Consider the following 23,572-nt stretch of genomic DNA (forward strand, 5'->3'; position numbering starts at 1 on the left):
GCTAACATGGTCCCAGAGAGTGGACTCAATAAGAATGTGTTGAATGACACAAAAAATGAATGCCAAAGCCTTTTATTATTCCTGAAATTTTGTTGCATTGACTACAGTAGGAAATACACTCATTAGCATCCAGAAATACTTCGGTTTAGCAAGATTTATGCAGGAATCCTTTATGGTAAGGACACTAGGAACTAGCATAAGAGGACTGAAGTAGGAGAGGGCCTGAACACTGTGTTCCATGATGAAGGGCTGACTTGGGTGTTACACTTGTTCTGAGTGACTTAACAGGCCAGATTAGGACCAGCCAGCACCGAGCATGGGGATTGCGACCTATCCTAAGGAAGTTTGTTCCCAGCAATGGAATAGGCTGCCTCACCAGATAGTGAGCTCCCTGACACTAGAGGTATTCAAGCAGATGTTGAACACTCTGCTCTTAAGATTCCCTCTATCTCTACCCCACCAAACTGAGAGTCTGGGATTGCTTTGAACCGAGACTGGAGTAAAAGTATATGGGATAAGGCGTGCCTGGTAGTCTAGATGAGTTGACTAGGACGCATCCATGGAGCAGGAGAATGTTGAGCCTGTCCATTTCTGTACTTCGTCTTCCCACTCACCCTTCACTTTCTCCCCTGTCCCACTTCTGCCCCACTTTTCCCTCCCTTTCCCGTCTTCTTTATCTTTCTCTCTTTCCACCACCCCCTCCTCCAGCCGGCTCCTGGGGCAGGGAGCAGGAAGCACCTGGCCCGAAAGTCTCCCCGTGCTTCTGCAGCTTGCCTGGCATGGGGAGAGGTGCTGTGTCTTTGCTCGCGTCCTGCCAGTTCCTCTATTGTGGCAAGTGAAATTACCAGCTTCACACTGCGGGTCTATTTAAATCAGCCTTTCATGTCTGATGGATTTAAAAATATGCTAGAAGTCAGCATCTTAAGTACAAGAAACACAAACAAGCAGATGAGGCTGCGTTTTCCTCCCTCTGTGCCCACCCCACCTTCTTCCCTTCCTCCCACTCTCTCCTGCCCACTCCCAAGGCCGTGTTCATTCACGAGGCCCATCTCCCCCCTCCCTATCCTTCCTCTTCTCTAGCTGGCACTGCAGTCTTCAGCCTGAGCAATGGCTGGGAGCCTCCGGGGTCTACGTTCCTGCCTCAACTCAGCGGGACACAAATAAGGCCACTGGGCAGTGAACGCTGGCAACCTCGCTCCCAGTGTGGCTGGCGGGAGGCAGGCGGGGGTGGTTTTCTGCACTGACTGTGTGTGCAAATGCGGCCCCAGAAGGAACCCAGAGTGGGCTCACCCACCTCCCTCCTGTCCCAGAGGAGAAGGCTGTGGCCCAGGCAAAAGGGGTGACCTGCTGGGTTCAGAGGTCCGTGAGCAGCTTGCTGGCTCCTGCCCGCTGCCCCGGGAGTCCACAGCCTGCATTCCCAAGCGTTTAGGGGCAGTTTTCCGGGAAGGATATATGCTACCCAAGAGCCCCACAGCTTCCAGTAATCCTCGCATGAGGCTCAGGCTCCAGTCACAGCAGGGTACCTGGTCTGTTCCCCCCTTCCCCCCGATATTCACTGGAGACCCTCTCTGGGGCCTTGTCTCACTTTGGTTGACCTAGCCCAGTTTTCTCCAGCTATAATTTAAATCATAGTCCCTCTAGGCCCTGGATGTCATCTCTCTGAGACTTGATAAATGCCCTCCCACCCCCAGCATGTCTTCTGCCTGTGGGGCAGCAATGGGGAGACAAGGAAAGCTCCCTCACCTGGAAACGGCCCTACCACTCTGCCCATGGCTCAGGCAGATGCGGTGGTTCCGGCTGGAGGTCCTCAACCTTGGATGCCCACTGGGATCACCTGGGCAGTTTTTCTTATTCTTTACTAGCTTATTTATTTTTATTTATGCTACTTCTACTTGTCTCAGGATTTTAAAAAATAATGCTGAACCTCACTCCCCCCACACACACATCAAAATTTCTGATGTAAGTAGAAGTTAAAAGAGCTTTAAAAAATTTAATATTACCATTATTAGCAATAAAAAATAATGGAATGGAAGGGCATCTGGATGGCTCAGTCGTTAAGTGTCTGCCTTCAGCTCAGGTAGTGATCTCAGGGTCCTGGGATCGAGCCCCACATCAGGACCCCTGCTCAATAGGGAGTCTGCTTTCCTCTCTCCTACTCCCCCTGCTTGTGTTCCCTCTCTCCCTGTCTCTGTCTCCCTGTCAAATAAATAAATAATATCTTTTTAAAAAATAATGGCATGGAATAATGGTGAAAAATCTTCTGCTTGTGTGTGAACATTTTCTTGACCTTGGATCTCTCTGGTGTGCCTCCGTGCCTTTGCCCATGCTGTTCCCCTCTGGCTGGATTCTTGAAGAGAATTTCAAGGACTTGCTGATGGCCACGCAGCAGGCCCTCAGTGAGGCCGATGGCCTAAGGAGGTTCTGAGGCCTCCGTGGTATCACACACCCTCTCAGTGACCAGGCCTTCGAGAGCAGCCACGTGCTGATGCTCGACACTCAAGAGGGACTGTCGGGGTTCAGGAGTGACATCGAATTCATCATGCTATAGAGCACTCACACACGTACAGATAGACACAGAACCATACACACACACCACACGCTCAGATACTCATATACACACACTCATGCCTGTACCACACACACTCAGACACATCACACACATACCACACACACACACACACACATGCAAACATACCGTACACTCAGACACACACCATACACCTACACACCATACACACACACCCCACATCACACACTCAGACGCCACACGCTCACACATGTACCACACACACTACACTCGCAGACACACCACACACCCTCACAACCAGACACCACACATCCACTAAACACCCGTGTACCAGACATACCGTAGACTCAGACCCTACACCCTCCTGCTTGTATCCGACACAAATACACCACACGCCCACACACCACACACACTGAGGAAATCGCACACTCTACCCATTCTGGTTTCGTCCCAACTCCCTCTCCAATAGTCCCCACCATTGACGGCTTGAAATACTTTCCATGAGAATTTGAATGTGTGCCATTGTGCCAAGCAATACACTATGCCCTTGGACCATAAAAAAGGAGAAAAAAATCAAGGAGCCCAAAGTCAGTGGGACTTACCTCGCAGAGAGACAGGAAATGAGAGGGACAGGGCAGGATGCCCTGGGATGCGAGAAGGTAGTGAGACTAAGTTGTCCCTGGGTTTGGGATGGGGGGAAGTGGCCTTTTGTGCCCTCAGGCAAAGAAGGCAGGGGAACAGTGGGAGTAGTGATGACAGGAAGAAAGTGAGGGAAGGCAGTTTGGGGACCCAGCAGGGCTGGCTACCCGACTTGTGGGCAGATGTGGGAGGAGGATTCTGGGGTCAGGAGTGGAGAATGATTCTGGAGATGAAAGCAGATGAGGCCAAACCTTGAGAGTTTGCCTGGACCAGAGAAGTTTAAATGCTACCTTGTCAGTGATGAGGAACCCGTGGAGGGTTTTAAACAGGAAGTGACAGGGTCAGATTTGTGACTCGGGGCAGAAAGACAGGTGAGGCTTTCTGGTGCTGGTCCCAGGACCCTGTGCTGAGAGGACCAGGGTGTGGCGAGTAGGGAGAAAGAACCTCATAACCAACCAACCTCAACTTTCAACATGACCTGTGTTTACCCATGAGCCAGACCACATTTTTAACCTTGGCCTTTCCTCTCTACCTTCCCACAGCCCAGTGGGGTCCCAGGCTGGTCATTCATTCCTCCTTCTGGGATAAGGAAACTGAAGAGCTCCATCAAAATCTGACTTTGGCCCCTTGTCCTGCTTCTACCCTTGCTAGGATCTGCACCCCCACTGTACACGTGCCTTTTAGTGCAAATAATGTGTGTCCTCCTTGTAAGGGACAAGGAGTTAATGATTTCTTTGGAAGTCATCAAGCACAAGAGATCACATCTAAGGAAGGACTGGGAGAGAATGCCCCCATGAAGCCATCATGTGCATGTCCCAGTCCACGGGTGCTGGACATCTTGGCACCAAGACCCGCTGGCTCCAAAGAATGAGTGACTTACAGCAGACACCCGGGCCCTTGTTCAAACCGGTTCCAGGATGCCCAAGAGGACGCTTATACTGGACCACAATCCTCAATAAAAACCCCAGGCCCCAAGCAAAGATGAGACTCTCTCCTTTTCCTTTCGGAGTCTCCCACATGCTCGGTCTGTATCTGCTCTCTGTAGCTTCAGTAAACTCCGTTCTCACTTCCTGCTGGCTGGCATTTGATTTCTATCCTGCACCAAGCCAAGGACCTTGGACCCTGCCAGCTGTGTCCTTGGACCCTGCCAGCCTGCCTCAAGCCCATCCTCTGAGTCACTAAATCTCAGCCATGGATTTTTTCCTATTAAACCCAGTGAGCTTTAGGCAGTGGGAGCTTAGGGACCCTACCCTGCAAACCTCAAACCAGATAAAAGTAGGTCTTGTGTCATCCCCTGCTTTGCATTCTCCCAGTCCGGGTTTCCTCCCATGCACATAAATAGTCAAAGCTAGATGTGATCTGCGGACTGGGCAGGAGTAACAGGAAACCCAGGAGTACCCAGAATTTTTGAGTTTACCAGATTCTTCCATGACACCCTCTGCAGATCATCTTCCGTCTGTGGAACTGGGGAGTTAGTGAGCATGAGGACCTCCTCCAGGGCCAGGCTGTGAGCAACAGAGCTGTAGGACGTGTCCAGCCCCCCAACTCTGAAGTCAGGGGCCAGAGTCAGCGCACTTAGATGTGACCCCATTGTTTGCCCTCCACTTCCATCTGCTGCTTATCAATTCCAGTGCCCCCCAAGCCCCCGCCCATCCAACCCAGATCCCAAACTCCTCTGCAGCCTCCCTCCTCCAACCCCCTCCCTCACCCACCTCTCTCCAAGGCCTCCTTGTTTGGGGACACTCTGGGGAGCGACGCACGAAATCTAAGCAGAGATCATCAATAAGCAATGTTAGCAGAGCCAGAGGAAGTCCCCGCCTGGTTGAGAGTCGGTCAGCCCCAGCTAGCAGGCAGCCAGGACCCCTAATTCCATTTCCTCTTGCTTATTAAAATGATTTTCCAAGAGATAGTCTCAGCGCAGGAGAGTCACAGACTGATGAAGTACAGTCAAGCGCCCGGAGAAGACGCACACCCGGGCCTCTTGTCCTGTTACCCTTGGCTGCTCCCCGGCAAAACGTCTGTGCGGTCTGTCTGCAGTCCTGAAGGGACCTTCATTTTTCCCTTTGAGCCTTATTTCTCACCCTGACCCTGGACCCTGCAAAAAAGCCCAGGAACCCTCCTCCTTTCCCCCACTGAAACGTCAGGCACAGGATCTTCTTGGAAAACTCTGAGCCCAGGGTCACAAAATAAGATTTGTGGAAGTGCAGAATGGGAGAGTCAGATTTTCAGGCTCCCGGGAGGGCCGGGGAGGAGGGCCCCTGGAGATCATGCCTAGAAAGCACCTTGGTTTCATAGACAAGAACCCTCGGGCCTAGAGGGGGCCACACAGGAGGTCCCAAGAGCAGGAGCACAGGTGTAACTGGCAACGGGCAAGAGAATCACAACAGCAAGTCATCATCTTTTCCTCTGGCAAGTACTTATCCCAGGTCTCTGATGGGCTCTACTCAACGCGGACGCACAAAGCTAAGTGAGCTCTACAAGCTTCCCTCCAGGACACTGCTATCTCGGGGCCGAGGGACCAGGCATAAAACCAGATACTGGTAATACATCATTGTAGATGTGGGCACAGAGAGTGGCCCAGAGACACAGGGAGCCAAGTGGGGAGGCTCGTAGGGACCAGCGTGTCCGAATCCCGGAGGCCCTCAGAGCCCGGCATGAGTCCGAGCCTTAGCCTGTAACCGACCATGATAGAGGACATCGTCCTGCTGACTGCATCCTAGGCACGCTTCTCATTTCATCCTTCCCGCCTTCCTCCGTGGGAAATAGTACCGCCAGCTTAAAGGTCAAGGAAACTGAGGCAGGGAGAGGCCAGCTGCCTTGTCTGTGGTTGCACAGCCAGGAGAGGAACTGGGGTCCTCGCTCCAGAGTCCACACTTCAGCGTGGCCCGTGCTCCTCTGCTCCCAGGTGACTGTGGATCCTCAGGACACTGTGGGCAGCCTCCTGCCGCTACGGCCAACTATGAGCTCCTGGTCTGACCCTGCCCCACGCAGCTGGTGGCCTAAGGCCTGAGTCACATTTAACGACCTCAGCTTCCCCCAGCCCTGGCCCTGTTCTGACCTCCCAGGGTGTCTCTCATCCAGACCTCTGCAAAACCACCTTCAGGATTGTTTCCAAGCAACAGGATCGCGTGCCTTCTCTCTTTGGCCCCACAAAGCAAGCATTCCCATCTACTGTGGGTAGAGACTCTGCTGGGAGTTTCCTTTCCTTCCTTCCTCCCTAAGAGAGCCCAGAGTCACCTGCATGTTCTCATCTGGGGCCCTCGGTTCCGTGAACAGGGACCCCCGTTTATAAGCAGCTGCCACGTGCCACGTGCTGTGTGGGGTGAGTCAGCAGGCCATCTCAGACTATCTCATCCAACGCTTGTAAACCCTGCAGAACGGTGTTCCTCTCATCTGCATTTAACAGAGGAAGGATTCATGTAGGAACAAAGACTCCCAGTAACTCGCAGCAGGTCTCAGAGCCCCTGGCTGCAGGAGTCAGCCTTCCGCCCCAGGTCTGTTTATCTCTAACTCTGGCTGGAGTTCAAGGCATCAGCCACGACCATGAAACTGAGTGGGGAATCTGGGAAGCCTGGGTCTTTGGCTTCAAGCACAACATTGTATCCAACTGAGCTAACCAACCGTGGCCAGGAAGCAATTGTCATTATATCAGAAACCTATTATGACCCACGAAGTCTCGGAAAGATGCTTTGAGAATCCGTCTATGAGTTGGAAGAGATGCTGAGCCTTCTGCTCCTCTGTAAACTGCTGCTGGGGCTCAGAGGCCGCAGAACCAACCCGAGATGCAGAGCCTGCCTCGTACAACCCCTACCAAACCCCTTTCGCCTCCCAGACAATTACACTCTCTGAGCTGAGGGAAGCCATCCTTGTGGGGAGAACAGTATGACATGACACCAGAAAGGATAATGCAAATAATCTCAGAGTGGCACAGATTGTCCCTTTGTGGATCCCTGATTGGTGAACAAGGCAATCCTACAATGAAGCGATTTGTATTCGAGCCATTTTCCACAGCAGCGTCCCAGAGAAAGCCTCAATCTCCACCCTCCACTCGTAGCTCCTAGAGGCTCTGCCTGATTTACGTTGACCTTGTCTGTGGTTGTCTGTGGTTTTCTGAAGTAGGCAGAGGGTTAAATCTATTACCAGATTCCAGGGGAAAGGACTGCCAACTCGAGCTCATTAAATGGCGAGCATGTGTGGGGTACAAATCTTATCCTGTCAGTTTCCTGATTAAACCCTCAGCAGCTTCTCAGTGTCCAAGACAAACACCTCTCTGACCCGGTGGTCCCTAGGGCTCTTGACCATGGGCCCCGGATCTTCTCACTGCTCTCCCCTGGCCTGCCTGGCCTTTGCTCTTCTCTTTTCCTCTTTTTCCAAATGTGTCCGGTTCTCTGGCCACCTTTGGTCTGGGCCTTGGCGTTGATGCTTCCCCATCCCTCCCTCCCTCCCTTGCCTCACCCCTCTGTCACTGCTTTTTCAAGTTCCTGCTTAAAGTCATATCTTCAGAGAGGATCTCTTTTAAAAAAGAGCCTCAGAAGGAGAGAGAGCGCAACAGAGGAAGGGGCAGGGGGCAGAGGGGAGAGAGAGACAGGCAGACTCCCACTGAGCACAGAGCCCCCGTGGGGCTGGATCCCATGACCATGAGATCGTGACCGTGACAACTGCCTCCTACAGCCTCTGCTTTTCCTCTTTCATCGTATTTGTCATTCTCATTCAGGCTCTGCTCCTCCGGTCGCCTGTCCATTCCGGGAGGGCAGACGCATCCGTGGTGCTCACTCCTGTGTTCCCAGCGCCTCGTGTCGTGTCTGCCATGTGGGAGGGGCTGGAGAAGTCTCTGTGGAACAGGGGAAGTTCAGAACGACTCCCTGCTTGGCTCTTCTCGTTCCAGTTGGGACTGGACCCACAGCCCTCACACTGCTGATGAAGTAGCATCCCGTGCTTGATCCAAAAGCCATGCCCAGACGACAGCTGGCGAGGGTAGATCTTCCACGTCTCGTGGCAACACGCAACAGTGTGTGCAACAGATATTTCTGCATCTCTAGATTTGCTCCTTCCTCCCTGAACAGATGTTCCCTTGGGAGGCTCTTACGCTGGGCACGGAGAAGGCCTCCTATGGTTCTGTTCTTCTATTGCCTTCTGACTCGCAGTGCCACGGCGGCATGTGCCTCGGCCACATTAATGACAATCTATGACACTGGGGAGGAGGCTGGCGGTTTCCTATTAAGTGGAGCCAGACAGCTCTCACCTACGCATGTCTGTGGTGTGTCCAGATGAGGTTGCCAGCCGGGTCCCCACCTCAACCCTCTTGCCAGGCCCAGAGTATGCTTCCGAGCTACCACACTGCCCTCAAAGAGAATAGGTCCTCTGAGTACACAAACTCAATACTTTATTGTACTTTATTGATCAGAACCAAATACCGCTAGAGGAAAACTCTCCCGGGAATGGCACCGTGTATCAGATTGTAGAGGAGAGAGAACCTCTTGGATTAGCTATGGCTCTTCTCCACGGGACATGAGCCAGGCTCTAGACGTAGGTTCCAGGCTCTATCTCAAGGTCACCAGGATGTCCTTGTGTCTGGAAATGCAGGTGGAGAGAGCCGGAAGGACGGGGGGCCTGCCTGGAGTGCCCCAGGTGGGGTTATGGCATCTCACTGATCGAGGATCTTCTCGTTCTAATGGAAGGACACGTGCTGCTGGTGTCAGTCAGTCACCTCCTGCTGGGGGTCTGGGAGATCTCCGCAAGCCACCTGTGAGGCCTTTAAAGAGCTAATGGACAGGATCCACCAAGCAGGCCACTCTGCCCAGGGCTTTTGGCAGAAACCCTACATGTGTGTCACCTGCAGTGACAAGCCTGCAGTCAGGGGGCCGCTCCAGCTGCTGACCTTGGCTCTGACCACAGAACCTGCCGCCCTAGGACCTTCCAAGGCCCGCAGGCACTGGCATCCAGGCAGGCTTCTCAATAACGGAGTTGGCGTACAGGGCAGAAATATGATCAAAATAGCAGTTATAACTGGAATTCTGATGGTGCTTTGCAGGTTCCAAACATGCTTTATATTAATCTCATTCCATCTAGGTCATCTCTTCCTGAGTCTCACAGAGGTGGAGTGACTTGCCCAAAGTCACACAGTCAGGAAGCGGCCCCCTGGGGTTTGCCTCCCTCTTTGGCTCCAACCCTCACGGCGTGTGGCAGAGTTGTCCAGTGACTGATGCTTCCCTTTGGAAGCGGGGACAACAGGGCCTGGGCGGAGGGACCCAGCACCCGGGGAGTTTCTTCTGGCCAGTTCGCTCTGGCTGCCCTTGAGGCCAAGACGCTAGCTGGCGCCTAGAATTTGGGAAACCCTTTTCACTTCTGCTGTGATAAATGACCGATGGTTAGGATCAAAAAGGACTTCCTTGAATGCTCCATTCTCTGAAAATGACAGCTGGGTCTTTCTGTGGGATTCACGGACAGCGCATTTTCCTTCCGTTTCAGAGGCTTGATGACTGAGAGATGCTAAGGAGGCTAAAACTTCACCATCCGCCCTGACAGAGCTTGTGTCATTGAGCTGGGCTCAGACTACAGATGTGGTAGGATGGAGCCCGTTGAGAAGCGGCTAGACGCTTGTTGGCCAACCTTCTGGTCATCGAACGCATTCTGTCTGAGCCTTAGTTGAATAGGGGTTCATCACTTCCCATGGGTTGGGCCCCAGGCAGCCTGGAAGGCTCCAGATGTGGTTAGACAGGTGTGAGGAGATCACCCATCCTCAAGCAGGCTTATCCTGGCAGTCCCAAGACCATAAGCTGAGGATTGGGGCACAGCTTGTGGCGGCCCGAGGGTCAAAGGCAAGCTAGAGGGCCGTGTGGATGGGGTGGTGCGCAGAAGCCGGGTGTGCCGGGGTGCCATTCAAGACTCCAGGCGGGGACCCAGAAAAAGTCTGTCTTCAGGAACAGGGCTCCAGAACCCAGGGTGGGCCCCCTCTCTGCAGGGATGGGGATGGGGGCGGGGAATGAGATAGCTCAAAGATCAAAGGAAATTACCCCATGATCACGGCTGGCCACTAGGCTGAGGACAGACTCTTAACCGGGTGACCCATCCTAGGCACGAGAACGGGCTGAGATGTCCAGCTTCATTTCACTGTGTGCCGGAGGTCCGGATCAGGCTGGACTTTGGGGTGGAGTGCCAGTTGTGGTGCAGAGAGGGAGGAAGGCAGCAGAGACAGGGAAGAAGGGAGGGCCTGGCACAGGGAAGAGAGCCTCCATGGGGTGGTTTTTACGAGGAAGGAAAATGTCAGCCTCTCCCCAGGGGCACAGATAGAAGGACAGGGAGCCAAACGGCCTTGAACGGCTGCTGGACACATTCCATGATGTCGAGCTGCCCAGCTGTCGCCCTGTCTCCTCCCACCTGCACCCCCATGCTATTCAAGGGGATGGGCAGAGAGAGGCCGGTTCCCACCCCTTCAGCCTTCGTTCTATAGGGAAAAGGGATCATGCACACAACGGCCCTCAGAGTGACTCTGCCCAGATAAGACCTCCAAAGAGGCCCCAGGGCTGTGGGTCTGGGGAGTGGAAGGGAGAAGTTCCCCCGAAGAGGAAGAAGGGAAGAAGAGAGACAGGAGTACCACTGATAGGTTTTGTACAGTCTCTAAGAAAAAATTTTAAAAAGCGGAGTCAGGGACAGAAGAGGTTTCATACGTGAAGTCATCTTTGCAGTGTCCCTATTGTCATGCGAAGACCTCATCTCACACACTGACTTCGATTCAGAACGTGCTCCAAACAGATCAGAGGGAAATTACAGTTCTCACTGAAGCATTCCCGTGGGCAGGAGGAGGGGGCTGCTCTAGGGAAGTGCTCCTTCGTGCCTCTCCAGGCCTCACCCCAGCAGTCCAGGAGCAGAGATGGGAAAATGGGGCAGTAGAGGCTGGAGACCCAGAGCCAGGACAATCCTCAGGGGTGACCTTCCCTTCCGGTGACTGGAGAGGTCCGAAAGACCTCTAGACCTCTCTGTTCAGCCCAGTCCTCCCCTGTCCCCCCAGGAATGTCAGGGATGCCTACAGGCCCCAAATGCTTGGAGACCCCGGGGGGTGGGGTCATCAGACTGGTTGGCTCCTGCCAATGTACAATTTTACCCATTGACCATGGATGGAATCCTCCCTGAACTTGGCTGGGCTCCCTACCCAACGAAAGGCAGAAGGTAGGGGTTCCCCAAGTGCCACCACAGAGAAAGGCCACTAATAAGTTTCCCTCAAATGCCCTTAGAGGGAGCCCCTGCCCCCATGTCCTTCTTCAAGCCCCTTTCTCTCCCCTAACACACTCACTGTTATCCCCTCCAGCTTTCCTGTCCTTCTTGTCTAACACACGGACTACATGAGGTGAGCTGTCTTTGTCCAGATACAAGGGGAGGCCTCCAGACCTGGGTTCGGAGGGACCAGCACAGGCGGTGGAGGGACCATGGGCAGGACTGAGTTCACCGCCCAGCTCCACTACAACTCCCCTCCTCCTCCTGGGGCTTCAGTGGGGCTACAGAACGGGTGGGGTTCCTCTGCCCCTAACTCTGGGACTCTGGGGAAGCCCACAGGTACATTATGGAAGGGTAGGGACCATCGCTGGAGTCACTGATCATTCTAATGGCACTGCCAGCCCCTGGACACCCCACCTGCAGCCAAGCCAAAGCCTCCTCTGCCACCTTCCCATCTTGCGCCCGGTAGGCCCCACCAGCTCCTCTAAAGGGCCCTTTTTCCTTCCCAGCACCTGGGATATGTCTCCCAGGGGAGATGACGCAGATGAGATCACTTGTCCCAGAAGCTTAAGAATAACCCAACCTGAAACCAAATCAAAACACTCCACCATGCCTGGCACAGTACATGGGCTTCCATCTTTCGGAGAGTCAGTTACCACACTTGGACGGAGGCTGCTAATTTTGCTGACAGCTCTCTATAGGGGAATCTGATTGGCTCAGCCCAGGAACACAGGGCAGCCTTTCACTAGCTAGAGGGAAACATACATGGGCTCCATGGGGCCCAGAACAGCTTTTCTTGGGGCCCCTGAATACCATTGTGCAGTGCTCACACTAGACCAAGGGGCAGGGGGGACCGAAATTCACGTTGCCTGCGAAGCAGAACATCCCCAGAACTATGTGTGCCTTCAGGAGGCCCCTTTTAAAATCCAGGCAAAGAACCTCTATCTGCCCAGAGAGCTGGCTCCCCTTTCTGAGTGACGATGGTCCCAGAGGGAATATCTCAGAGCTGATGGGGGCAAGAGATAACATAAAGATGCAGGTGGGTGAAAATGTGGTTCTGGACCGAGTGGTGGGCACCCAACCGAGACCCAAATATTGCATGAGGGCAGCTTCTGGTGAGAGTGCGCAGAACTGACGGCAGGAGAGAAGGAAAGAGAGAGAGAAGGTCCAAGATTCCACTGACCTCAGAGTATTTGGGCCAGGGGGACTCCGGGGTCACCTGCATACGTCATTTTCAGAGGTGTTTGATTTTGGTCTTGGTTCCTTAATATTTCTTTATTTCATTTTCAGTTTTAGTAGTAGAATCCTTTTCCCAAAGAAAATTATAACAGATGAGGGAAGCATTGGGTTGTTTCGTTTTTTAACCTGGGGAGAGGGAAATCCAGAGCTCTGCCCACCTTGACCCCGGCCCCTCCCCCAAGCCCAAAGGCTCCCCAGGACAGAGTGTGGAAAACATTCACCTGGTCCAGCCCCCTTTCCTCAGCCGTGATAAGGTGATGTGACTTGCCCAAGGCCTACGGGGGCAAACTTACAGCCCCACGGCTCAGGATCCAGGCCCTGTTTCCTCCCACACGGCAAAGAAGCAGGCCCTCAGACTCCTAGGCCACTGAATCTTCAAGGCAGCTGGGCCTGGGTCCCTGCCCTCAGGGGATTGTTCACAGCCACAGAACTCTCTCACCCGGTCCTGCCCTCTTCACGATGGAACCAGAGTCTAGAATCTAAGAGGTGGCAGGTCTGAAGATGTTGAGGGCACCCCAACCATGCTGGGGGGAGAAGCTGCAGTGGGAACCTGGGGTACCATCCTGGGACCCAGTGTCTCACCGGGGCTCAGCGGCAAGGCCCCGTTCAAGGTGGGTGAGCTTCTGTTGGTGTGGAGAGTAGCAGGGCCAGCAAGTCACTGGCCACGTTGAGGGAGCAGGGATGAGCCCCTGTGCAGTGCTGCAAACTTTCAGCACCTCAGACAAGAACAATCTCCCCACCGGCTTTCCATTCAGACCCTGCCCCAGTCTCTCCCCAGGGACCCGGGACCATCATCTCCTGCTTTGTCCAGGCCCTCCCAGCAGGACACGTATCCCAGATTCTCTGGTTCCTGAGCTTGGCCTCCCTCCAGGCTACAGGTAGCTTCCTGTTCTAGAGTGTTCTTGGTTAGCTCACGTCCTCCCACCTCACCACTAAGTCCCTCTTCCCACCCCCTGGGGGGTTGGCAGGGAACATGCCCTTGGACCAGGCCTGAGGTCATGGTGGCTTCAACCACAAGCTGCCTTCTGGGGGCCTGCGGCAGCATCTGCTGCTCCTCGCATCTCCCCTTCCAGTGTGGCCTCTCATGTCCACCCTGAGCCCTCCCGCCCCAGAGCCCCAAGAACACAGCCAGGCCACCACTTCGCTCTCATGTGCATTTATTGAGCGCCAACAGAGTGCGTAGTACTATGCTCAGGGTTCAGAGCCACAGTCTATCAAAAGGAGACCAGAGCTGGTACAGAGAACGTTTCATAGCTGCTTAACATCTGTAAGGGATGGGGAAGGGGGAAAACTAATCACAAAACAAATTCCTATTCGAAAGCAACAGAATCTCCTCTGAGAGTAATATATATTCTACGCACACGCACGCACGCACGCACACACACACCCTGAATGAACACAGACGTATACCCACGTGGTTGTATATGCATGCATATACAGGTGGTGTGGGCAGAGAAACTAATGGGTCTGCTGGAGGCGCGCACACACGCACGCACGCACGCACGCACACACCACCGCACAGACGGGTGATCTGGCTTACGCTATCAAAGACACTACGTGTCCAGGTTCTAGTGAAGCAGTCTGTCCTAGATGCCTGCAGCATGCAAAACTTGGAAGTTCCGGAGATTCACAGTTAAGGAGGACAATAGGTATACGTGTGCACTTTTCCATCCTCGGGGCCCCAGCCCCAGCACTGGAGGCTGGTCTGTGTGGGCGACAGCAAAGCCTCGCTGAAGGGCTCCCAGAGCAGAGCCGGGGAGCTGGAGGCTCTTTGTCCCGTGGCAGGGCCCACGGGAGCCCTGGTGAGTTCACCAATCTTCAAGGCAGAATTTAAAACTCTGGTTTTCGAGCGTGGAGTCCTTGTTACGGAGCCGCAGATGGAGGGAAGAATTTCTCTTCTTGCTCGCTCTCTGCAGCTTCCCACGTGTGCTAACGCATTTTGTAGTCATTAGATACAGATGTTTCACACAGCTGTCCCTTAAAATCCAAATCTACCGTGAAATCGAGGTCTCGCTGCAAAGGAGGGGCGAAGGGTCCTGGGGTTAGTATGGTAGGGAGTCGCTCCCCCCACCGGCTCCTCCAGCAGGGGATGGGTGACTACTGTGTTTCTAAGGTTTTCTAGCAAAGGGGTTCCCACGAACAGCCCTTGGGAATCATTCTGGTGTCTCAGTATCCTGACAGGAAGTGCTTTGATTTCGAACCTAAACCCTTCCTGTTATAACACAGAAGCGTTCCCTCTGAGTTCATCCTGAGAGAAAACAGAGTGCGGTGCTTGAGTCTTCCATAGCATAGCCCTCAAAACATTCTTCAGACTCTTTCAACACACAGGCTCGCACCTGCCATTACTCAGAAAGAATCGCACAATCCCCGACCCACCAGGCCCACTGAAGAAAGGCAATCCGAACATCTTCCAGGCCAGCAGAAGCTGTTATTTCCTGGCTTGGCTTGCTCTAAATGAGCTGAACCACGGCCTCTGTGCCCAAAGACCCCGGATGAAGAACTGGAAACTGTCCTCGAGGCTGAGAGTCCAGAGCTGGGCCTGGAGAAAAATCTCTCATCCCTGAGTGTTAAGGGACCACAGCTAGAGGCCTTTAGTGACACCTAGTCTGGCTTTCTATTGCCCCTCCCCCAGTACCTGGTCTGTTGATGCACAAGGCACTCAGGCGCCTGGGCCAGGGGGTCCTGGGAACTGCGGGGAGCCAGCTCTGTGGATCCCTTCCTCTCTCTGCCCCTGCCCCAGACAGAGACGGCTTCAGCACTCACCACATTTTTGGCATTTGGCTTCATGGATATGGTCCCATAGATTTCTTCCCCCCTCCGGACAGTGAGGTAATCTTCTAAGTAGAAGACAGTCTGCTTCCAGTGGGTGTAGGGGGCATCAGGGGCTGAGGGGATAAGAACAGGGGAGGTGGGAAGGAAGGGTCACAGGAGGTATCTCCAGAAGGACTGAGGCCGAGACCCTGCCTAGAAGTTGCTGGGCTTCTTCTGGGATTCCCTGAACCAACACCCAGCACTCTTGCAGGGTCAGGGCCCAGCCCCTATAGCCTGCTACCCCAGAAACCCTCATTCAGCCCCGGTGCTCTTGCTTCCATCGAATTCCCATCTTCTCAGAGCTCCGGATCTTCCAGGGAATCAGAAGAGGAAGACGCTGGTATCACAAGTTCATTCCAAGGGGTGGCATGAGTACCCTCTCAGCAACTGAACTCATTAACGCAGATGAAACTCAAAATGCTACTGTTTTTAATTAGTTCAACAGAGGGAACACATTCAAGCAGTGTAAGGGAGGGATTTGTAGGTAAGCCATCCTGGCTCCCCTTAAGTGACATCATGTATGCAAATTCCATAATTAAACCCGTATCCCACCGACACCCCATCCTATACACGGCTTTCCTTGCCACTTCTCTGCCACTCCAAGCCTGCTGTGGGGTTTCAGCAGTATCCTCCTAACTGGATCAAAAAGTAAAGTGATGGGACGCCTGAGTGGCTCAGTTGGTTAAACATCCAACTAACCAACTAATGTGAGTTTAGCTCACATCATGATCTCAGGATCATGAGATCAAGCCCCGTGTCAGACCCCATGCTCAGCAGGGAGTCTGCTTGAGATTCTCTCCCTCCTTCTCCCTCTGCCCCTCCCCTCCTCAAATAAATAAATAAATCTTTAACAAAAGGAAATGTGGGATAATTGTCATCCCACAGACCCACCACTGGTACACAGCTCATGCCTCCTGCAAGATCCAAAGCCAGACCAATGCTGGGGCCGTCCCTGTATTAGCCACTGAATCCCATCTAGCCTCTCTCTCGACACACTACATGCTCAAGAGCCAAATGAGGGGTCCTGAGTATGGGCCATCTTCCTCAGCACCTCAGCAGGCTCTCCCTTCCTCATCCGTCAAGGTCACTTCCTCTGGGAATCCTTGCCCAAGGCCCACCCTGAGCTTATGTGACCACAGCGCCTATCACACTGCGGTGCAAAGGCCTTTGTCTTTTCTCAGCTGTTTGCTTCCTCCATAAGACTGCAGTTTCCATGAGTCCAGGTGCCAGGCCAGGCTTCTTTACCGTGATATCCTTGGCACCTACCACCACACTTGCTAGATCTGTAAGTACTGAATAAATAATCAAGGGCAAAAACCCAAATAGGTTTGTTATGCTTCAAGGTACCATAGATGTTCAATTCCAGCGGAGGCTTTGAAAACTGTAGGTAGTAGAGGAACCCATTATGGTAAGTTCTTCTTGGCCCGTTAGGGTCTTACCTTCCTCCACCTGGATGTAGGATTCCTTGATACTGATTTTCTCTTTGCTTAGGACCAGAGCTAAAGATGAGAAGACTTGGGAGAATATAATAAGCGCCTTTCAAATACTTCAGAAGCCATCATATGGAAAGTCTTATACGTGGCCTCATATATGGCATTGGAGGCAGAACAAAGGCTAGCTACTGGAATAACTAGAAGGCAAAGTTTTAATCCATCGGGAAAAATTAGGGCTGTTCTGTGATCATCTGAACTACCAAAGGTCCAGCCTTAAGGTGTGCTTACAACAACCACTAATGGGATTTATCATGTGCTGAGTCAGACCGGGTCACTTCTGAGATCTTACAAACCCCAAGACCTACTTAAATGGTGGTGAAGGGTCTGTCTTTCTTCGCCCTTTGCAATGACCTGGCTTGATCAAATGTCACTGGTTTGGTTAAAGACTTGTGTAGCCTTCAATGTATACATTTGGGAAATCAATGCAAACTCATAGTCATGGTGGGGGAAAAGCAGCCTGAGCACTTGGAAAGAATCAAAGGAGGATCATGAATATGCAGTCTGTGCCTCTCAGATCCTAGACCCCCAAACATACCAGCCTTTGTGGCCTCTAAGCCATACTGCTATCTACAGAAGAAGTCCACCTGCCCCAGCACCTTCCCGGCCAACTGCATCTAAATAAATTGTCAAAAGATAGTCTCTGGTATGTGTGGAGAATGGCGGTTTATGACTGACAGCACTCTCGCCCCCACTTCCTCCTACACCAGCTCAGACAGGTGTCTCTCCTGTTCTTAAAGACCTTCAGGCAAGGAGATTCAAGCAGCTTCCTTCTGTCACCTAATCAGATGCCTTAGGAGAGTCCCAGGGATTTCACTTGCTCAGGGTTGGCAGCCATCAAGTCTAGGTGTGTCTGATGATTGTCCAAATGTATGCCAGGCTTGGGGTGGAGGAAAGTGATTTTTTTTTTCCCCCTTGACATCAACATCAAAAGTTTGAGAACCTCCCCAAACATTTCATTTCTGTGATGGGTCCATTGGTGTGGACTAATGATCTAAACTAGGTTTCAAAAATACTAATTCTCCATCGAGATGTCCAGGAGAAACTGATTACAATTCAGACGTCTCGACTCTACTCCTAGAGACTTGAATTCAGTCATTCTGGGGGGACATGATGGGGGCAGACTTGCCAAGACTTAAACATCTCCCCCAGGTGTTGTAGACACACAGCATGGCTGAAATCATGCTGCGAACCCAGTCTTTGCATCTAGTAACATCTCTGGATGGGCAAGAGTGGAAAGGACATTTAATGAGGCAACAGCAGGCCCAGTTTCCTGCCTCCCCATTGCCATGTGTTTGCACTCTGACCCTGGCACTTGTTTTCCACATCTATAGAATGTGGGGCGTGATATTTATTTCATGGGGTACTTTGAGGATTAGATGGGATGACAAGGGGAAAGGGGATACAAGGGGTGATCATAGACAGCTCCAGGTTACTTGTCTTTGTGGATTAACTATGACGAGTTTTCCCTTTCACTATGAAAGTGTCCTTAATTGAAAGATAAATTATATGGTCACTGTACAACACACTACGCCAATGTGAGGGTATTGCTAAGCCATTATAATATAATAAGCCATTATGATATAATTCTGATATCATCACTATGGGAAGTGGTAGATATCATTTTGCTTATCCATAATCTATGGTACTGACCTGCAAAGTTACGCTGCCTCACTCTAGTAGTGCGGAATGTCCTAGGGAAGCATCTAGAATGGTGGCAGGTACAAGGATGAGCATGCAACACGGGGCTGTGGATGACATCTAGAGTTCTCATCAGGGAATAAGTCCCTCCCTCCCTTCCCTGCCCCAACTGTAACCTTCAAGATCATGCACCTGATTTTCAGTTTTCCCTGTTACAAAGATCTCTTTATACTCTTAATACCCTGACCCCACACGCCAACCTCCCCCTTTCTCCCTCCCCTTCCCAGTCTCTCTGGGCTCTGGGTTGTGAACAGCTTTCGTTCTATATTTTGAAGTGAGTGTGACCAGTACTGTCCCCAGCAGGCACTCCTCCACTCAACAGACATCAATTCAGGATGCCTTTCATGTGCCAGATATGGTCCCAAATTTGGGAAACAGCAACCTATAGCCTTGCCTCCCCTTCACATCCTGCAGCCTCAGTGAGAAGGCACTCAGGCCACTGGGTCATCCTCATGACCAAGGACAAGGACGTAGAGCTCAGGAGGTTGGGGAAACGAATGGCAAGAGCCCCTCCCAAGAATTCTTTTCCTGAAAGAAAAGAAAGGGAGTGGAGTCCTGCTTCCTGTTTCACTTTCCAGTGACCAAGTGCCTGGTAGCTCTTCCTGAAATTTAGAATATTTTCCAGCTATCTGTTTGTAATTATGGTCCCTAGAGGATCAGAAGCTTTTTGGAGAATGAAAGACTATGCACCAAGAAGTTTCTTTGACCTGCTACAATGACTCATGGTCACCAGACGGCAAAGCTGGAAGGGGCCGCTAGGCATCGCAGTCCAGCCACATCATCTCACAGATAACAAGCCAGAGTCCCAGAAAGTAACCTGATCAAGGCCCATCTCCTGTATCTGGCCGTCCTACCTGGCGGACTCCTGGAAAAACAAGGACTCCAGCCCAGGCCTGCTTTCTACTCAAGCAACTGCCCCTCCGCCCACTCCAACCGCCCCAAGGGTCCCAGTTCCCACTTCCTGCCCCCACCCACTGTGGATGGGGGTGCAGCCATGCCCGCTGGCGGGCACAGCCTGGAACCCTGGGCTCCTGTGCCCATTTGCAACAGCTTCTGCCTGGAGCCGCAGAGAGGAGACGCCAGAGCCATTAGCAAGGATTGTTTTCAAGCTGCACACCACGGGATGTGCTCTCGAGCGGCACCCCCAGGGCCAGCTGTGGCTGGGCTGAGACAGAAAGCTCGGCAGATAGTTGATGGGAAGGTGGCACATACAGCAGGCTTCATTCACTCTGCGTGAATTTTGAAAATAGCTGAGACCAAACAATACAGTGTTCCGACATACACATGGATGTGATCAAACTTTCTTTAAAAATAGCAAGGGGATAAAGAGTACAGAATTATTTGGAGTAATGTTCATCTAGAGGCTATGTGGGGAGGTGATGGGATGGGATGGAGCATCCATTTCGTTATGCGGCGAGCTCACAGGGATTAATTATGTGACTGTGAATTAACTTACTTATTCATTATAAATAGCATCATTATATCCATTAATAATGTAATTCAGGTTAATATTTATATTCTAATTAGTAGTAATAGTTCGTTTCTTGATATTAACTAATGCATTTACATTCTAATAACAGTAATACATTTCTTTCTAGTTACTATTGCGTTCTAGTTAATAATACTTATTTACATTCTAGTTACCGAGTTAGTGGTGAGTTCACAAGTGTTCATTATATTAATAAATAAGCAAGCAAAAAGTGAACAGTGCCTGACCCAACGGTGTCATGAACCAGGAATTAGGATTAATCTAATTCTGTGCATCTGAGGTCCTCAAAAACAAAAAGTAAATACTCTTTTCTGGGTGGTCAGAGTGCAGAGAGTCTGAAAAGCCCACTGCCAAACCCACACTACCTGGTAAAAATGTATGCCACGTGTTGGAAGCAAAACCCCCTGTGGTCACCCCCTAGGTGGCTGAGGAAGCAGATAAGCAAATTATTTCCGCTGATCTCTAACCATATGGGGATGCTGCAGCGAGAGGGACCTACAACAGCCAGAAGGCAAAGACCTTGAGGAGAAAAAAGGGCGTATCATAGTAAGGATATGGAATTATCTTTCCAGAAAGGCATTGACCATCATCTTGTTCAAGCGGTCATGAAGAGGGGCAGTAGTTCTCAGACTCATCTGTGTATCATAGTCACCTGGAGGGCCCCACTCCAGAGTCTCTGACTCAGAAGGTCTGGGGTAAGTCTTGAGACTTTGCATTTCTAACAAGTTTCCAGGTGATGCTGATGCTGCCAGCCACAGACCACACTTGGAGAATCTCTGTACCAAGGCATGGGGAACAGAAAGCTGTAGGACCTCTGGGTGACCTTTCAGACCTGTTTCTGGGGTTCTGTGCAAAAAGGAGTCTACATAACACCATAGTTGCAAAAAATTACATATAGATGAGTGAGCTCAGACCTTGATCTATACCCCTAGTCTTTGAGCCTAGGAAACACAGTCCTCGTCATCTCTCTTCCCCGGGCCTGTGAGGAACTACAGTGAAGCTGTGACCACAGAATGGGGCAAAACAGCACCAGTGGGTTGGATGAGACTTGAATGCTGGGAGCAAATCCTCACCATCCCTCAGCCCAGGGCTGACTTGTTTGATTCTGAATTTGAGATTAAACAATCCTCCTTCACATGGGGGCATCAGGAATGTTGTCCCTGCCACCACAGAGCCATCTCTGGACAGGGGTCAAGCAGGCTATCTGCTTGACCTCAAGAAATGGAAATAAACTCAGGGAAGGGATAAGGGGGAGTGATGGGCTGCGAGCTATAGGGCTGGATCCTAGGTTTTACAAGAAGAACTTTTTCCAGAGCGCCCCTATTACCCTTCCTCGTCGCCTACAGCAGGGCAGGCCCCAGGGGAGGCATCATCCTGGAGAGAGTAGAGGCAGGCCCAGCTGCGCTGGCTCCATCCCCAGCTTCTAGTCACAGCAAGGTCCTCAAGCAGGTTCTTGCTCAGCCCTCCCACTGCTACCATACTGCCCCACTACTGTAGGGGAGGCCGAGTCTCACCCACCCTTCAAGGTCCAGGTAAACCCTCCCTTTCCCCTCCTGACTACCAGGAAGGTCATCTCACCTGCTGTTCTAAGGAGGGTAGTAGCTGAAAAATGACCCAAATTGAGGGGTCTTCGGTTTTCCCCAAGATGGGGGGTACCAGCCCTGCCCTAGATGGTGGAGACCAGCAGATGGTCAAGATGACACTTGATGGTCAAGAGACACCAGTTCTGGAAAAAACCCTTCTAGGAAGGGTTAGAGAAGTCTTTTGCCCCTCTGTCCACAAGTAAAAGAGGATCACTGTCACCAAGACTCCAAAAAGTGAATAATCATATCCTCAAACTCTTATAGAACCCACTCACCCCTGCCACATGCAAGCTCACTCGCCCCTGACGACATGCTCCCACCTCCTGGGAGGACTTCACAGGCGTGATCAATAGGAACATCTTCCCAAGGGCAGGACTTGGATCTTGATAGACTCGTTGGACAGAGATGTGTTTAGGACCTACTGGGAGCCAAGCACTCCTCTAGACAGCAGCAGGACAGAGACTCAGGAGATGTGACCCCAGCCCACAGGGAGACTGAGAATTGTGTAAAAAGAGTGAAAATACTGACTAAACAATGGTACATCCGGCACAGGAATCCCATGTAGTTGTCTCAAAAAAAAAAAAAAATACACTAGCTACACCTGTGAGGCTGTGGAAGGCTCTCCAGGGTATATTGTTAAATAAAGACAAGGAGGCAGAGGGCTGTGCGTTTCGTATGAGCCAACCGGTGTTTTAAAAAAGGTGTAGTTGGGATGTGGTACTGTACTTACCTAAGATGCCACCCATGGGCGAGCTGGGCAAAGGGTTCACAGAACTCTATGTATGACTTTTGCAACTTTATACGGGAAGTATTTCAAATAAAAAGCCAAAAATAAAAAGGTGCATATAGGTATGCACGTGCTTCTGCACCACTGAAATGTTTGGGAAGGATACAAAAGAAATCGTTAACGTATGTCTCTGAGCCACACAGCTGAGATGCAATGGAAAGAGGACTTTTTCCTTGATTTTTTATACTTTTCTTTCTTTCTTTCTTTCTTTTTTTTTTTACAGCGCCATGACTGACTGATGTAAGCACAGGATATTAGGGAGCCGCAAGGAGGATGCCTAACCTTGACGAGGAGTGGAGGAGGGCATCAGTGAACAGCTGAGGTGGGAGATGAGGTCTGTGCTGGAGTTGGCCAGGCGAGGGGTGGGATGGAGGAGGTGTTTGGGGCCGAATTGTGTTCCCTGCAATTCATGAGCTGTGGCCCTAAGCCCCTGTCCCTCAGAATATGACTGTATTTGGAGACAGAGCCTTTAATGAGACTGTTAAAATAAGGCCTTTGGGTGGGCCCTAATCCAGTATGGCTGGTGTCCTTCTAGAAAGAGGGGATGAGGGCACACAGCAGAGCAAAGACCATGTGAGGACGCAGAGAAGAGGAGGCCACCTGCAAACGAAGGAGACAGTCTCAGGAGAGACCTTGAACTTCCAGAACTGCAAGAAATAAATGTCTGTGGTTTAAGCCACCAGTCTGTAGTACTTCATTATGGTAGCCTTACCAGACAAATATGGGAGGAAGGAGATGACAAGAGCCTCTGACAAGATCTCCCTGTCCCCATGGGCTGGCGTGGGCAGAGACCATGGCCCAGAGACTTAAGAAGCCTTGCTAAGCTCGGAGACTGCAAGGTGCTCGGTGTGACTGGGCTGTGTGTGCAGTGAAGGGACAAGGGAGGAAGGCAACACAAAGGAGGGGCAGTGAGAAATGAGGTAACAGAAGAGGGCTAGGGCTGGGTCATGGAACCCCCATTTACCAGGCGAAGAAATTTGGGCTCATCTGCTGCAGGAAATGAAACACCTCGGAAGCTGGGCCGGGAGAGAGAGCACAGATGGTCTTTGGGGAACAGTGTCAGGAGCTTAATGAAGGAAGGATTGGGGTAGAAGC

The 23,572-nt window shown here is 51.7% G+C and overlaps 2 protein-coding genes across 4 annotated transcripts in view; one reads left to right on the forward strand and one right to left on the reverse strand.

The window, feature by feature from the left end:
* CRACR2A (calcium release activated channel regulator 2A) overlaps positions 1–22,781 on the forward strand; it is a 146,961-nt gene extending 124,180 nt beyond the window's left edge. For 2 of the 3 annotated variants that reach the window (XR_006819612.1, XM_046011642.1), the window contains one exon: positions 3,709–4,216. Coding sequence is in view for 2 of the 3 variants with exons in the window: in XM_046011642.1 (XP_045867598.1) it covers positions 3,709–3,754 (46 nt within the window). In the remaining variant the exon portion in view is untranslated. Of the gene's footprint in view, positions 1–3,708; positions 4,217–22,700 lie in introns of those variants that run through there. The other variant, XM_046011644.1, reaches the window with a different exon arrangement.
* PRMT8 (protein arginine methyltransferase 8) overlaps positions 13,757–23,572 on the reverse strand; it is a 103,677-nt gene continuing 93,861 nt past the window's right edge. The window contains exons 9-10 of the mRNA XM_046011645.1: positions 15,380–15,501; positions 13,757–14,629 (exon numbers count right to left, since the gene is read on the reverse strand). Of these exons, the coding sequence (XP_045867601.1) occupies positions 14,546–14,629; positions 15,380–15,501 (206 nt within the window). The 3' untranslated portion in view covers positions 13,757–14,545. The remainder of the gene's footprint in view (positions 14,630–15,379; positions 15,502–23,572) is intronic.

This window comes from Meles meles, chromosome 7 (genome assembly GCF_922984935.1).
Source record: "Meles meles chromosome 7, mMelMel3.1 paternal haplotype, whole genome shotgun sequence".
Taxonomy (NCBI): domain Eukaryota; kingdom Metazoa; phylum Chordata; class Mammalia; order Carnivora; family Mustelidae; genus Meles; species Meles meles.